General features: G+C 44.1%; 1 protein-coding gene across 1 annotated transcript; it reads right to left on the bottom strand.

The window, feature by feature from the left end:
* Window positions 1-279: 279 nt before the first annotated feature.
* LOC126108368 (GA-binding protein subunit beta-1-like) lies at window positions 280-985 on the bottom strand. Its single transcript, XM_049913582.1, has 2 exons — window positions 975-985; window positions 280-781 (listed from the first exon to the last, which is right to left on the bottom strand). The coding sequence occupies exons 1-2, from the start codon at window positions 983-985 to the stop codon at window positions 280-282; spliced, it is 513 nt and encodes a 170-aa protein (XP_049769539.1).
* Window positions 986-14,354: the final 13,369 nt, after the last annotated feature.

Here is a 14,354-nt window from a genome sequence, read left to right as displayed (position 1 = left end):
TGGGAGAGACAAGTGGTGCTTAGTAATAGTGGAGTGTTTTGCAGTTGTTGCTCACCTTTTGCAAAAACTGATCGTGAAGTATTTTACAGACTGAACGGCTCCTCGCATTAGTTTACAGGTATCTCTCGTCGTTGCAGTTGTCACGGTGTTACCGGAGTTGTCATACACAGCACAAAATGGTATGTACAAATAAATGAACACAGGATTGATTTTTTGTATTCTTTATTTGAAAGACCAACACATATGATGTAACTGATTGTGCTTCCTGAATGCCGTATGTCAGCGGTGTGTCAGCATATCCACCAGCTGCTGCTTTCCGTTGTTCCTGGCGAGGTCCAGGGGGGTCCTGCCATCCTCATCCCGGGCCCCCCTGTCCGCCCCCGCCAGGAGGAGCTCAGCCGCCGCCTCTGCGTGGCCCCACACTGCCGCCCTGTGCAGCGGCGTCCGCCCCCACCAATCCCTGGCGTTGGGGTCAGCAGAGGCGCCGACCAGCAGCCGCACCACACCAGCGTGGCCACACCGTGCAGCCCAGTGCAGGGGCGTCTGCTGCCATGAGCTGCTCCTGGCGTCGACCTCCGCGCCGGCGCCGACGAGGCAGCTGGCCGCCGCCACGTGACCCCTCTCTGCTGCCAGGTGCAGGGCGGTCCAGGTGCCCCTGAACCACCCTCCGTCCCTCGCCCCCACGTCCGCCCCCGCCGCCAGCAACTCGCGCACCTGCTCCGCCGCCCCCTGCTTGGCCGCCTCTATCAGCCTCCTCCCTCTCTCCTCTTGAGAGAGGCTCCTGCACAAAACATCGACACTCTCTCACTCCACTACACAGACAGACACACACACACACACCAAATCAAAGAAACCGTCACAGACGCCACACTGCGAGCAGCCCTCAATACACTTCTGCCCAGCCACGAGTTACAAATCTAGAACTCTTCCCTCTACGATACCGATCAACCTGCGTATCACAGACACATACATACCAGTATCCCATAATTGAAATCTGAAGCCATTTCCCGTTAAAAATTGGTGCACTGCATCTCATTGCCAGCTGTTTTAACTTTTTCTCCTAATTCACTCCGAGGAGTCACCTCCTGTGACCTCAGCATCCTGTTGGTAGCCGATGGTTGACCTTCAGAGAAACACACCTCTAATGCTACGTTGTCTTTACAGCAACCCCTTCCGACACTCGGGAAGAAAACATAGGTAACTAATGGCATCTCTAAGTACAGATATACAACTTCCTCGTCTGTTAACAAAACGTAGGTCGCAACACGGACAATATTAGCGAAAGCGAGAGCGGTGAATAATGGATCCATTGCTGGGTTTATGTATTACTCTATACCAATGTTGTCTTCATCAAAATATTTTCCACTACATGTCAATACATTTATTCCAGTGTTTGTTCCGCTGTGTGAAACAATTCTGCAAGTTTTGTTGTGATACCCTGTAGTTGTCTCAGCGGTGCATTTTAAATCGCATCTGCGTATGAAAGAGACAGCCCTTTACGGTTCGTCGTAATTTTTAGGAACAAAATTTCACATCGGGTGATGGTGCAGCCAAGGGCGTCACCACAGTATGGTATGTAGCGAAACATGCAACAAGACGCAACGAATTCTAAGCAGATGCGTTATCGCAGTGCAGAAATCATCAACTGTTCCGCCACAAATCTAGAGTTTTTTTTTTTTTTTTGATTGCGTCATGCCGCTGGCGTTGAGCTTGTAGCTTTTAGTGCTTGCTGACCGTTTCACCTTGTGACAGGAATTTGTGCTGCACCGGACTGTTGAAATCGAAGAAACATTTACACCAGTCGTAAACACTTCCCGTACTAATGGTAGATTCGACAAAGCAAAATCTAATGTCTCTAAAAGCTTGATGACTTTCACTCCGTTCTCATAGCCAAATTTAATACAAACGCGATAATCCGGTTTTACATGAAACAAATAATCGCCGATTCTAGTAACACAGCAATAACCTTTCCAAGATGTGACCACAGACTAAATATCCCATTTACCTGGTGGAGACATAAATTTCAGACATGTTTACCTACACAACGATAAAAAAAGTCTTGCGAATCTCAGTTATAAGAAACGCAAAATGGCGAGTTCCCCGTTACTTTTGAGCGCTACTCGTGTCGCAAGAGTTGTCGCGTTTCAGAGCGCCCCATCGAAGAAAAGGCTCAAATTCTCCAGTACAGCTACACTATGTTTTGTTTAAAAACCGTGTCGGACGGAATGTATGCGCCAATTGTGGACGAAGTTGTACACGAACACGCATTCACACGAACAGGCATCCGCTTTTATATTTCTAACGGATACGGGAACGCTGACATTAGATTCCTGTTCCCGTGTTGGTGCAGTTTACCCCGCAGTGCCGTGTTTTTCTGGACGGGGCAGTCGCTGAGCTGGGAGTGAGCGCCGCCAGGCTGTGTGGCCAGACTGCACTGTGCAGCGGAGAGGGCGCACGACTTGACGGACACACTGTACCGCGTCCAGGGCAGAGGGCGGCCAGGGCAGGCGACCCTCACAAGCGCCGCCCCCTACCGCCTGCCAGCGACTGTCCAACACATTTCAGTGTGTGCTCAAAGTATTTAAATAAAGTGTATTCCGTCTACGTACAATTTCGAGTAGTTTCTAATTTCGACCTGAGACTAGGTGTTTCACCATCAGGAAGCAACCGCGTGCCTTCAAGCAGAGACTAGGTCGAATGTTAGACTGAGCCGACAGCCGTGTCTGCACACGCAGGCGGCTGCGGCGTGGCGCACGCGAGCTGCAGGGAGGGCCGAGCGTCGGCCGGGCTGCCCCCTGTACTCGGCTGGCTCGCCTGCAAGGGCTGCCGCCGCCTTCTCCGATGGCCGCACGGCCGCTGTTGACACACTTCGGCTGCGGAACGGCAGTCGGCGCTACATCATCAGGATATTTTTAATAATGTGGAGCATCCAATAGATTGATATTTACTAAAATGTCGATACCGACTCTGGACATCTTGAAAAAAGTGTGTATCGGCGGACAAAATATCGGGACACTCCTGCGTACAAAAATATCGGCTGCACATTGTAAATACACTGCTGGCTTTAGAGTTGTACAAGTATCGACTTATTATTACATGTTCTGTACATCAACAAGCTAACAGGGTGTGAAACTTCCTGGCAGATTAAAACCGTGTGCCCGACCGAGACTCAAACTCGGGACCTTTGCACCTGGTAGAGCACTTGCCCGCGAAAGGCAAAGGTCCCGAGTTCGAGTCTCGGTCGGGCACACGATTTTAAACTGCCAGGAAGTTTCATATCAGCGCACACTCCGCTGCAGAGTGAAAATGTCATTCTGGTAACAGGGTGTGTACGTCGACAAGGAAAAAAACTACCCGAAATTTTCCCGGATTCCCCACTTAAAAGTACACTTTCTCCCGGATCAAAATACACTTTCTCTGTGTTAAGCGACACTATACTCTTCCTCCCCACTGTAGAACTCAACAATTCTCTTACTGTTATACCAACGTACAATTTCCCGCCACATTAGAAAACGAAACTAAGCGGGAAAAAAAAAAACGTTTTGCAAGACCTCTGATGTCGTCCATATGTTCCTATTATGGAGGTATAAATTCGAATTCCACCAAACACCGCACGTTACTTTCCTATCCATTGAAATCGAGGTTGCGGTGAGCTTCTGTAAGCCAGCCATAGCTCAAGTCACGTGATCTCGCCAGGTGATGACAGCACGCGACACGCGATGTAGTCAGCCAACAGCAACATCACTCTTAAGTAGCGCCAAGACAGAAATAATAAAAGCTCATGGTTTAAATCAATATACACATCGTTCACATACAATATTGGTCTCAAAGTTTAATAAGCTGCAAGAGAAGCTAAGACTGCACATGTAATATTGATCATCTGTGCGCGTTTTACACTTTAAGACACATCACGCTAAAGTGATTGTAAAACTTTTAGTAACGACCTAAATGTCTCATCTTCTCGGCTCGAATTTCCTCTAAATGGCCCGTCACCGAAGAGTTCATTCTTAAATGAGAGCCAACGCTCTGTGATTTCATAAATTCATCGTACGTTCTCGCACATAGTTCATCTTGCGTAAAAGGAACTTTACGCTGTACGTTTTTGAAACCACCATTCTCAGTATTTTCCCGCGACCTGCTAGAAATATGAGGTTCGTTCAGCAGTTGACAGAGAGCGCCAGGTGGAAGGAGTCACCGCGCTTGCGCAGCTACGATGACGCAGGAGGCCCTCATGTTCGTACGTGTGAAACTCTGAAAGATCTTACATCATGTCTCAACAAGACATCACAGGATTACTTTAAGAGCATCCGGATTCCGTGCACCACACTAAAATGCACAATTCGGCTTAAAGTGCACATTCCTAAGTCGAGATTCCGATGTAAATTTCCTTGCAGCACCAGCACTGCATTACATCATGTTTGCTTCTTTATTATGGTATAATACCATAAGTGCACTCGATGCGCACCGAACAGTTGAAACTAGGCAATAGTGTGAAATTAAACACTTTGTTTCAAATAAATTGACTGCCTCAGCGCGAAAGATTAATAGAAGCCACTTCCCTTTAGCGAAAAATAACTTCATTCTTCTGCAAGGCGATTAATGGTTGACTGTCAAAGGTGGAAATAAAATCTGAAACTGACAACATATTTTAGCCTTCCTTAATTATGCGAACGTATTTTAATTCATTTGACAGCTCCCGGTCACAAAAATCCGTTTTGCTTTAATTTAACCCGAGAGCAATAAACGAAGAGGAAACAGTGAAACCGCTGGACGTATACACAGGCCACGTGGAGGCGACCCACCCGCCCACCACAGCTCGGGCTGCCCTGTGCACCAGCCCCGGATCGACCGCATTTCCCAAGGGCGGCGACGTCAGATGGCGGCTCCCAGCCACACTTCTGTGACCACAACAGGCAGGAGGGACTGCTCACACGCCACGCCACTCAACTGCGCATGCGCGAGAGGCAGCCCGCAACTGTTCAAACGAATCCAATTCAAACAGTTGTCACGTCGAGGCAATTTGTTGTAATCGATCACTGCACAGTCTTCCTGAAGCCTTCGACATACTTTGCTGTTGGCAGACGCTTGTATGAGCACTGTGTTTTGTTGTTGTATGTGGCGCATTTCCTTCGCAACTAAAGTTTTATTTTCGTTTCTTTTCTGTCGTTCATGTTTTGTTGCTGTAGTATTATTCTGCAGTAGCGGGATACAGTTTTATCCTGTGTTAGAAGATTAGTTCTTACCATCCAAAATCACAAAAATTTAACTCAAAACTAAAACAATGAAAATTTCGTGCAATTCTAAACAATTCCCGGGTTTTTCCCCGTTTCCTCACAGATCAAAAAATTTCCGGGTTTTTCGCGGATCTCCCGGTGGTCCCGGGTCGTATACACCCTGAGCTAGCAGCCTGCCTATCCCCTTTACAGCGAGAGTTCAAAGTAAAGCGTTGGACGTTCAGGCACACCGATAAACACTTTGCTAAAAATGGTAACTGCACGCAGGTGGCACAATGAAAGGCATGTGATGGGTCCATGGTCCGCTTTAGTCACACATCGGGTTTGTCCGGAACACTTCATGCTGGCTTCCCTGTTCTTTCATTTCTATAAAGGCCAGGGACCTACCAGCTGCAGCGTCGAAATTCTGCGGCCAAGTTAAAGCCTGCTTTTTCCGTTGGCAGCGCTGCCCGCCGATTACGTCAGCATTTCGCCTCACACGTCTCCGCCCACGGCTTGTCATTTACATTTTTGTTCTTCATTTTCAGCAACTGTTTTTCAAGAATTTTGATGTGCAAAGATAGCACACTAGTTGCGTTGAAAATTATTTTATAAGGAAATTGGTGTTTTGTTTGTTCACATCGTAAATCATGTCATTCCATTCAACGCTCTCCTCCCCTCCAGCGCCCCATTGCAATCGGTGTTTTTCTTCTCTGCCACAAATACTTGACTCACACACTCAAAGGGCAAGATTGGACGTGATTAAAGCTCAGAAAGTAGTAAGATTATTACACACTTGATGGTAAGAATCATGTGCCACTGCAATTTGAAAAAAAGACAGCTTCAAATATTTATCGAAAATTGTGAAGAAATATAATATAAAATAAAAGTATCGCAGTCGATATTGCCGTTTTGATATCGACGTATTGATATAGCGACAGAAAATGTATGGCCGATATACATAAATATTTTTTGGAGAAGATATTGATGTATCTACATTTCATCAACATCCTTGAGCTGGAGGCATGGGACATTCCATTTTGCAAATCGTTATGCATTCCAATATTACGACATCCACAGTGATGTGAGTACGACAACGATAGCAAATTTCAGGTATTGTCTGTCAGCACAGACAGAGAACACAGTGCCCGACTGCGTTCAATTTACGACCGAGTGCAGCGGCGTTTGCGAAGAGTCGTCAGTGCTGACAGACAAGCAGCACTGTGTGAAATAACCGCAGAAATCTACGTGGGACATTACGGCGAACGTATGTGTTGGGGCTGCGCTGCGAAATTTGGCGCTAATGCGTTACGGCAGCAGATTTCTGACGCGAGTGCTTTTGCGATCAGTGCGACATCGCCTGCATCGCCTCACTGGGGTCCGTGGCTGGAGACTAGGCGCCTGGAGAACTGTGGGCCGGTCAGGCGGGTCCAGAGTTCAGGTGGGTCAGTGCTGGCGGTGGGGTTCGGCTGCGAGGCGGACCCCGCGAAGCCCCGGAGGAGAGATGCCGACGAGGCACTGTGCAGGCCGGTGGTGGCCCGGCAGTGGCGAGGGCTGCGTCTGTACGGAGTGGACTGGGCCCTGTGGTCGAGCTGAACCCAACACTGGCTGGGAATCAGTCGAGGTCGGCCACTCTGGGGGCACCTGGAGCGAGCCGAGGACCGCGAGTTCCCGAACGACGACGGAATGTTTGTGGATGGCAGTGCGCCCTGTCACCGGGCGACGAGTATTTGCGACTGGTTTGAGTAACGATCTGGACAACTCGAGCGAATGATTTAGCCACCCAACTCGCCCGATATGAACCTCACCGACTACTTATGGACATAAGTGAGAGCTCTGTTGGTGCACAAAATCCTACACCGGCTGCACTTTGGCTGCAGGGGCAGCACGGCTGAGTATCTGTGCAGGCGACCTCTGGCGACTTGCTGGGCCCGCGCCACGTCCAGCTGCTACGCTACGTCGAGCAAAGGGGTGCCCGCCACGTTACCAGGGGGTATCCCACGACGTTTGTCACTCCAGTGTGTTGGCACTCACGATATTGCCGCGCCTGTGCTTTTAAGACGAACGACGTAACGTTCCTTCTGACACGCGTGCACGTCCGAGGAAGAATTGCACAAGATGGCGTCGAGTATGCAAGCAGTAGTAAATCGCGCTGTACAAAATCGTATTACATTTAGTTTAAAGTGCATACTCTGCCAAAACAGTGTTCATAGCGGTAGCCGATTGTGCTCTTTCTCACATATATGGATCCATCTATCGTGTATGAAGAAGAGAAAAGTGATAAATCCGAATTGTGTACGTGGCTTTGTTCAGTGCAGTGGTCGAAAAAGTTCAGTCAAGATGTATAATGCTGGTACTGAAGAACTCATCTCTGATGTGCTGAATAAAGAACTCGCAATAGCTAAAAAATATATGAATGACATCGAATCGTTAATTAATTCATTGAATGTCAATTTTAATCCTTGTGTGAAAAATGTACAAAGTGAAAACTACAACACTCTCAAAGAAACCGTTATTGAAATTCAAAGTCCTCCAATATCTGCTATAGTTATGAAAAACTCGTTTGTTCCCATTGCACAAGAGGAACACCGACAAATGAAATTATTGAGCGAAGACGAGACAAAACCAAAAGTTTGTATCTTTGCAGACAGCCATGGACGAGATTTAGCCACTATTCCTTCGAATATGCGATCTAAATTTTCCGTTACTGCCACAGTATAACCCGGGGCTCCTTTCCAGCAAATAATTAAACATTTAAGCCCTCAACCAAACGATGTTTGTGTAATTATTGCTGGAGCTAACGATGTTTATAAAAATGAGTCGAAAAATGCAATCACAGCATTGCGAAATGCACTGGAAAGAATCTCGCCCAGAAAAACAACCGTCGTTGGCACCCCACATAGACATGACCTAATAAACAGTTCATGTGTAAATAATGAAATCAAATTCACAAACAGAATGTTTCAAAAGGTATGCAAAGCATTCAAGGGCGTGAAGTTTTCGGACAGTAATTCCGAACAGAGAAACCATTTTACTCGACATGGAATGCACAGGAACCGGCTAGGAAAACGTGCACTAGCTGAAGCACTATTAGCAGAAACATTCAAACTGTTTAGAAACACCACTCCTCCAATCATTCTAAAAGCACGTGTGCCCATTGAAACTGTACCACTGGAAGAAATACAGACAGTGTCGTCAAAATACTCCTTCAAACCTGATGGAACAGCTGAAGGGAAGACTTCATATGGAGCAGCACATGTATGTGAATCAACACAAACAGGTCTTTTATACAAAAGCGAGACAGCACCAGCAGTTACAACTCAAGTGGGAAACGTTAGTCCACTACCAACGTGTGAAGCAGCAGCATTTAAGGAGGAAGAACAGTCATCAATATCAGAAACAGCAACACCAACCCCCACAGGATCAAGTGTACAAGCTGGCAGTGTAGAAACCGCACCAACAGAAGATCCACCCTTATGGCAAAAAGGAGCACACTAGTGTCTGCAGCTGCTCCACATAGGATGTGCCTGAGATCAAGAAAGTCCTCAGCTGCAAATGGGGATTTTTTATGGTACTGGGGCATGAGGGGGAAGGTTCCAATCAGAATGTAAGTAATGTAGTTAACAACAACAAATGTGGGTGTTACCAGCACAACAGCTCCCTCTTCCCTGCAGAAAACTGTTCCTGTAATACTGGTATGTCAAAAGAAATAAAACTCAGTCCCGACTGTGACAGCACCACAACCAATCGTGTAAGTTAGACCAATTTATTGTAAATATTGATGAACCAACAGGCGCAAATTGTGCTCATATTCTCAGTCTGACAGAACACCATGTCACTTTTGGCATCGAAATGCTCAGTATACCAAACTATGTTTTAGCTACCTCATTTTGTGCAAAGGTGGGGCAGTTATTTATGTGAAAAACAGCCTGTCCTTTAATACAATAGATGTAGAGAAATATTGTGTAGAGAAAGACTTTGAGGCATGTGTCACAGAAATAGTAGAAGCTAACAAGAAACTGGTAATCGTAGCAGTATACAGGGCTCCATCTGGTAATTTCAAAGTATTCATGAAACAATTAGATTCTGTGCTATTGTATCTCACAAAAAAAAATACGGACATTATAGTGACTGGAGACTTTAATATAGAAAGCTCATCTTCTAAGACAGAGTTTGCAAATTTAATGCATACCTACAACCTTGTCTCCACTGTCAGTTTTCCCACAACAACTACTGCCACTTCCAACACTCTAATAGACAATATCTTTGATGTCATTAGTTTTACTCATATCTACAAAGTTGAAAAAGTCATAAATGGTCTCTCTGATCATGATGGACAAATACTCACAATTGACAACTTTAATACAAATCAGAACAAAGCTAGTGCACAGTGAAAAACCATTAGAAACATGAATGAGGAAAATATCCAAAAATTCAAATTATGCATTCGGGAGACTGACTGGAGGTATGTTTATCTTGCAAATGATGTTAATACAAAACATAATTTATTTACTGGTGAATTATCAGGTATATATGTCTTTCCAAAAAAGGTCTGTAGACTACAGAACAGGCAATCAAGCAAAAAACCATGGCTCACCAAGGGCATAAAAATATCATGACAGAGAAAAAGAGAACTGTATATAATATCCAGACAATCCAATAACCCCTCCAGATGAAATGTTATAGGACATACTGCAAAATCTTAACTAAAGTCATTAAAAAAATCTAAACGTATGTGCATACAATCTGAAATTAACTGTTCAAACAATAAAATTAGAACGATTTGGAATGTAATAAAGAGGGAAACAGGTAGTGCACCGTCTGACAATGGAAAAACTGCTGTCCTAAAAATTAACGATTTGGAAATAACTGATAGTAAACAGATAGCAGACACATTTAACAACCACTTTCTACGTGTCACCTCTCAAATAGGTTGCAGTGGTGACCTAAGGGAAGCTGCAGATATTCTGAAACTTAACCTCCCACAATGTTATAATGATATAAATGTAACACCCATAACTGTTAATGAAATAAAAAAAAAAAATTCACTCATTGAAAAGTAAACGATCTTCAGGTATACGTAACATCTCCAGTAAACTGTTGAAAGCCTGCAGTAATGATGTAAGTCTAGTACTTGCTCACATTTGCAACACATCTCTTTATGAGGGAGTTGTTCCAGAGAGAATGAAATATGCCATCGTGAGACCTCATTTCAAGTCTGGCGATGCTACAGATGTCAAAAATTATCGTCCTGTCTCTCTCTTAACAACATTTTCAAAGGTTCTTGAAAAGCACTGTATAACAGGATTGTGGCACATCTTGATAAACTTAATATTATTAACCACAGACAGCTTGGTTTTCAAAAAGGGGTTTCCACAGAGCGTGCCATATATTCACTCACAAATGATGTCTTGGAGTCTATTAATAGTAATAAGTCACCAGTTGGTGTCTTCTGTGATATTTCCAAGGCCTTTGATTGTGTAAACCACAAGATACTCTTGGAGAAGGCCTATCATTACGGAATCAAAGGGCCTATAGGTAAATGGCTAAAATCATATCTTCAAGACAGGAAACAAAAGGTGGTTCTAAATGGCTGCAACAAAGGATCTTCTAATGTAGTGGATTCTGAATGGGGCAAAATTCAGCATGGAGTTCCCCAGGGATCTGTCCTTGGACCCTTGCTGTTTTTAATGTATGTTAATGATTTACCCCTGTCCATTAGTAAAAATTGTGAATTCACCATGTTTGCCGATGATACAAGCATTGTCGTAGATGGTAAGTCTACTGCTGATCTGGAGGCTGATGTTAATGATATACTCAGAGAAGTTACAGCTTGGTTTTCAATTAATTCTCTTTCAGTTAATATTAAAAAACTAAATTTATACAGTTCCACACAAAAAATAAAACTCTACAAAATATTGTAATTGCTCATGACAATCAGGAACGAACAGGTGCACTCCACTAAATTCCTGGGGGTCACATTGACAGTAGGCTCAACTGGGAACAGCATGTGTCCCTTACTCTAAAAAGTCTTTCATCAGCAACTTTTGCTCTAAGAATCATTACTCATTTTGGGGACATCAACATTTTAAAATCAGCTTACTTTGGGTACTTTCACTCATTAATGAGTTACAGCATAATATTCTGGGGTAATTCACCAGCCTAAAAAAGATCTTAACTGCTCAGAAGAGAGCAGTCAGAATCATGTGTGGGGTTCCTCCACAAACCTCATGTAGAAAACTTTTTACACAGTTAGGTATTCTGACCACAACATGTCAGTACATATACTCTCTGATGAATGTAGTTAATAAAGATTATGCTCAGTATGAAACAATTTGTTCATACCATAACTACAATACTAGAGGGAAAGATGATCTACATGTTGAACTAAAAAATTTAACACTTGTACAGAAGGGAGTAAAGTATGCTGCTATAAAGACTTTTAATACATTTCCTAATTATATTAAATGTACAAGAGAAAATGAAACACTGTTCAAAGGTATGTTAAAAAAATACCTGCTTGACCATCCACTGTACTTGTTAGATGAATTCTTTTCCAGAGGTAATGACCTCCCTTAATAATAGATGTATTTAGTCTCTTAGTTATTAGATGGACAATACAATATTATGTTAATGTTATAGTATTAATGTTATAGTTATAATGTTATATTGAGAATTGCTATACTAGTTAAATGACAGCTTGTAAATGAGAAAAAGTGATACTTATTAATATCTATATCATTGTATTATACTACTATTCTGTAGCATTAATTGTATTTGTACAATTGTATTGACACGTTCCACATCCAGGCGAATCACTCGCATGTACGGATCTATGGAATACACATACCAAATAAAAAATAAATAAAGTAAAATAAAACTGTAGTGGCCGTAGCCGTTGTGAAGAGCTTGAAAGGAACTCACAGACGCGAATACGGGCAACCGTCAGCTGTGTGAGGGACGGAAGGCAATGAAGATTTGTGCCGGACAGGGACTCTGCCCCGGATTCCTCTCTTTGCGCGAGCGCTCGCCTTAACCACTTCGACTATCCGTGCACGACTCACGGCCAGGCCCGAACTCCCAAATGTCAATGTTACTCCATCACAGTCTGTACTCGTGTACACACATGTGGTGTGCGTACTGTAAGACCTTCGGTACGCACACCATCAGATTATTTGACTTGTCGCTCTAACGAAGTAGGAGAGTGTCAGCAATATGTCTCGTGGTCTTATCGTGTCGTGTTTATCTTCTGCCGTTAGGTCGGACGGTAGAAATGCCACTTGCACGCTTAGAGTAGCAGATTGATGGTGACCAACGTAAAACACAACTTGATTAATTTTCACACACATTTATTAAAATAATGAAAATCATAGGCATTACGTAACTTGGTTCTGGATGCTGTTTACAATTGACAATCTGAAGTTCCTTTGGTCTTGGTACGTTAATCTTATTCTCACGTATCTCTGATACTTGACAAAGTGACTATTCACTTATCTTCATGGCTATGTACAGGAATATGATACTCTTATTAGGCACAGACTGAAACTTGACTATATACTAATGCAGACTGACTAATCCGAGGTCTGTACACTCATTATAATACATCATGTGTTTAGGTATCACTGCGCGAGTGTGATCCGCGAGGAGAAAAGGTTCTGTGTTAGCAGCAATCTCATTGGCTGCGTTACACATTAATACGCGGATCGGCGGAAGCAGAATTTGGTCCGTCTCTAAGGCAGCGCCATCTCGCAGTGCGGAGATGGACGAGCGCTGAGCCTGTGCTGTTGTGCTTAGCGAGGCGCCCTCTAGTGGGGAAGTTGTGTACGCGCTGACTACGTGGAACAATGAACACAACAACACATCAATCACCGTGCAGGGGAGGATACTCTGATTGAAAGTCATTGCCAGGTGCTGGAGGATGAAGACGATAATTCCTAGCCTGTGTTGTTGACTGTATCTTCTTAACAGCTGTTGTTCTCACTGTGCCTCTTCCTTCAGACATGTGTTTGTCTGCAAAGGACCTCTACATCACTACTCTTAAGAGGTAGGGATACTGCAGCTAGAAGAACGACAGAAATCGGCTCTCGGCATATACGAGGTGTGGCTAGAAAAAAACCAGACTAGTACTGGTGAAACAATAAAACGAATGCAATAAGGCTGAAAGTCGCGTGGCCTGTCACGTGACTCTCGCTCCGCCTACTGCTCGAGTTTCATCTGCCTCCTGCACTCAGTCTGCCCTTGGCGTCTGTTTTAAGTAGTTGACGTTTTGTCTGTGCGTCGGAAAATGTTGAGTGCACAGAAAGAACAGTGTGTTAACATCCAATTTTGTTTCAAACTAGGAAAATCTGCAAGTGAAACGTTTGTAATGTTACAACAAGTGTACAGCGATGATTGTTTATCGCAAACACAAGTGTTTGAGTGGTTTAAACGATTTAAAGATGGCCGCGAAGACACCAGTGATGACACTCGCACTGGCAGACCATTGTCAGCAAAAACTGATGCAAACATTGAAAAAATCGGTAAACTTGTTCGACAAGATCGCCGTTTAACAATCAGAGCAGTGTCTAACAGGAGTTGACAAGGAAAGTGTTAGGCAGATTCTTCATGAAAGTTTCAACATGAACAAAGTGTGTTCAAAAATGGTTCCAAAGTGTCTCACCATTGAACAGAAGGAACACCGAAGAATGATTTGTTCTGACATCCTGGAAAACATTGAAAGTGATCCCACCTTCTTACAAAATGTTATTACTTGCGATGAATCGTGGTTTTTTACTTACGATCCCGAAACTAAACGCCAATCGATGCATTGGAAAACTCCTGGTTCTCCACGACAAAAAAAAAGCGCGAATGTCAAAATCGAAATTGATGGCAATGATGATTGTTTTTTTTTACATCAAAGGGATTGTGCACATTGATTGGGTACCAGAGGGGCAAACAGTGAATCAGCATTACTACATTAGCGTCCTGGCTACCCTACGTGAGCGAGTACGGAGAAAACAGAACGATTTGTTGAGAAAAAAGTCATGGATCCTTCACCAAGACAATGCCCCAGCTCACAGTGGGTTGTCAGTGAAGACGTTTTTGGCAAAACACAACATTCCCATCTTAGATCATCCACCCTACTCACCTGATTTGGCCCCC

The sequence above is a fragment of the Schistocerca cancellata genome, chromosome 11 (genome assembly GCF_023864275.1).
Source record: "Schistocerca cancellata isolate TAMUIC-IGC-003103 chromosome 11, iqSchCanc2.1, whole genome shotgun sequence".
Classification (NCBI taxonomy): domain Eukaryota; kingdom Metazoa; phylum Arthropoda; class Insecta; order Orthoptera; family Acrididae; genus Schistocerca; species Schistocerca cancellata.
The sequence above is the reverse complement of the archived record's forward strand: the minus strand, read 5'-3'. Positions and strand labels throughout refer to the sequence as shown.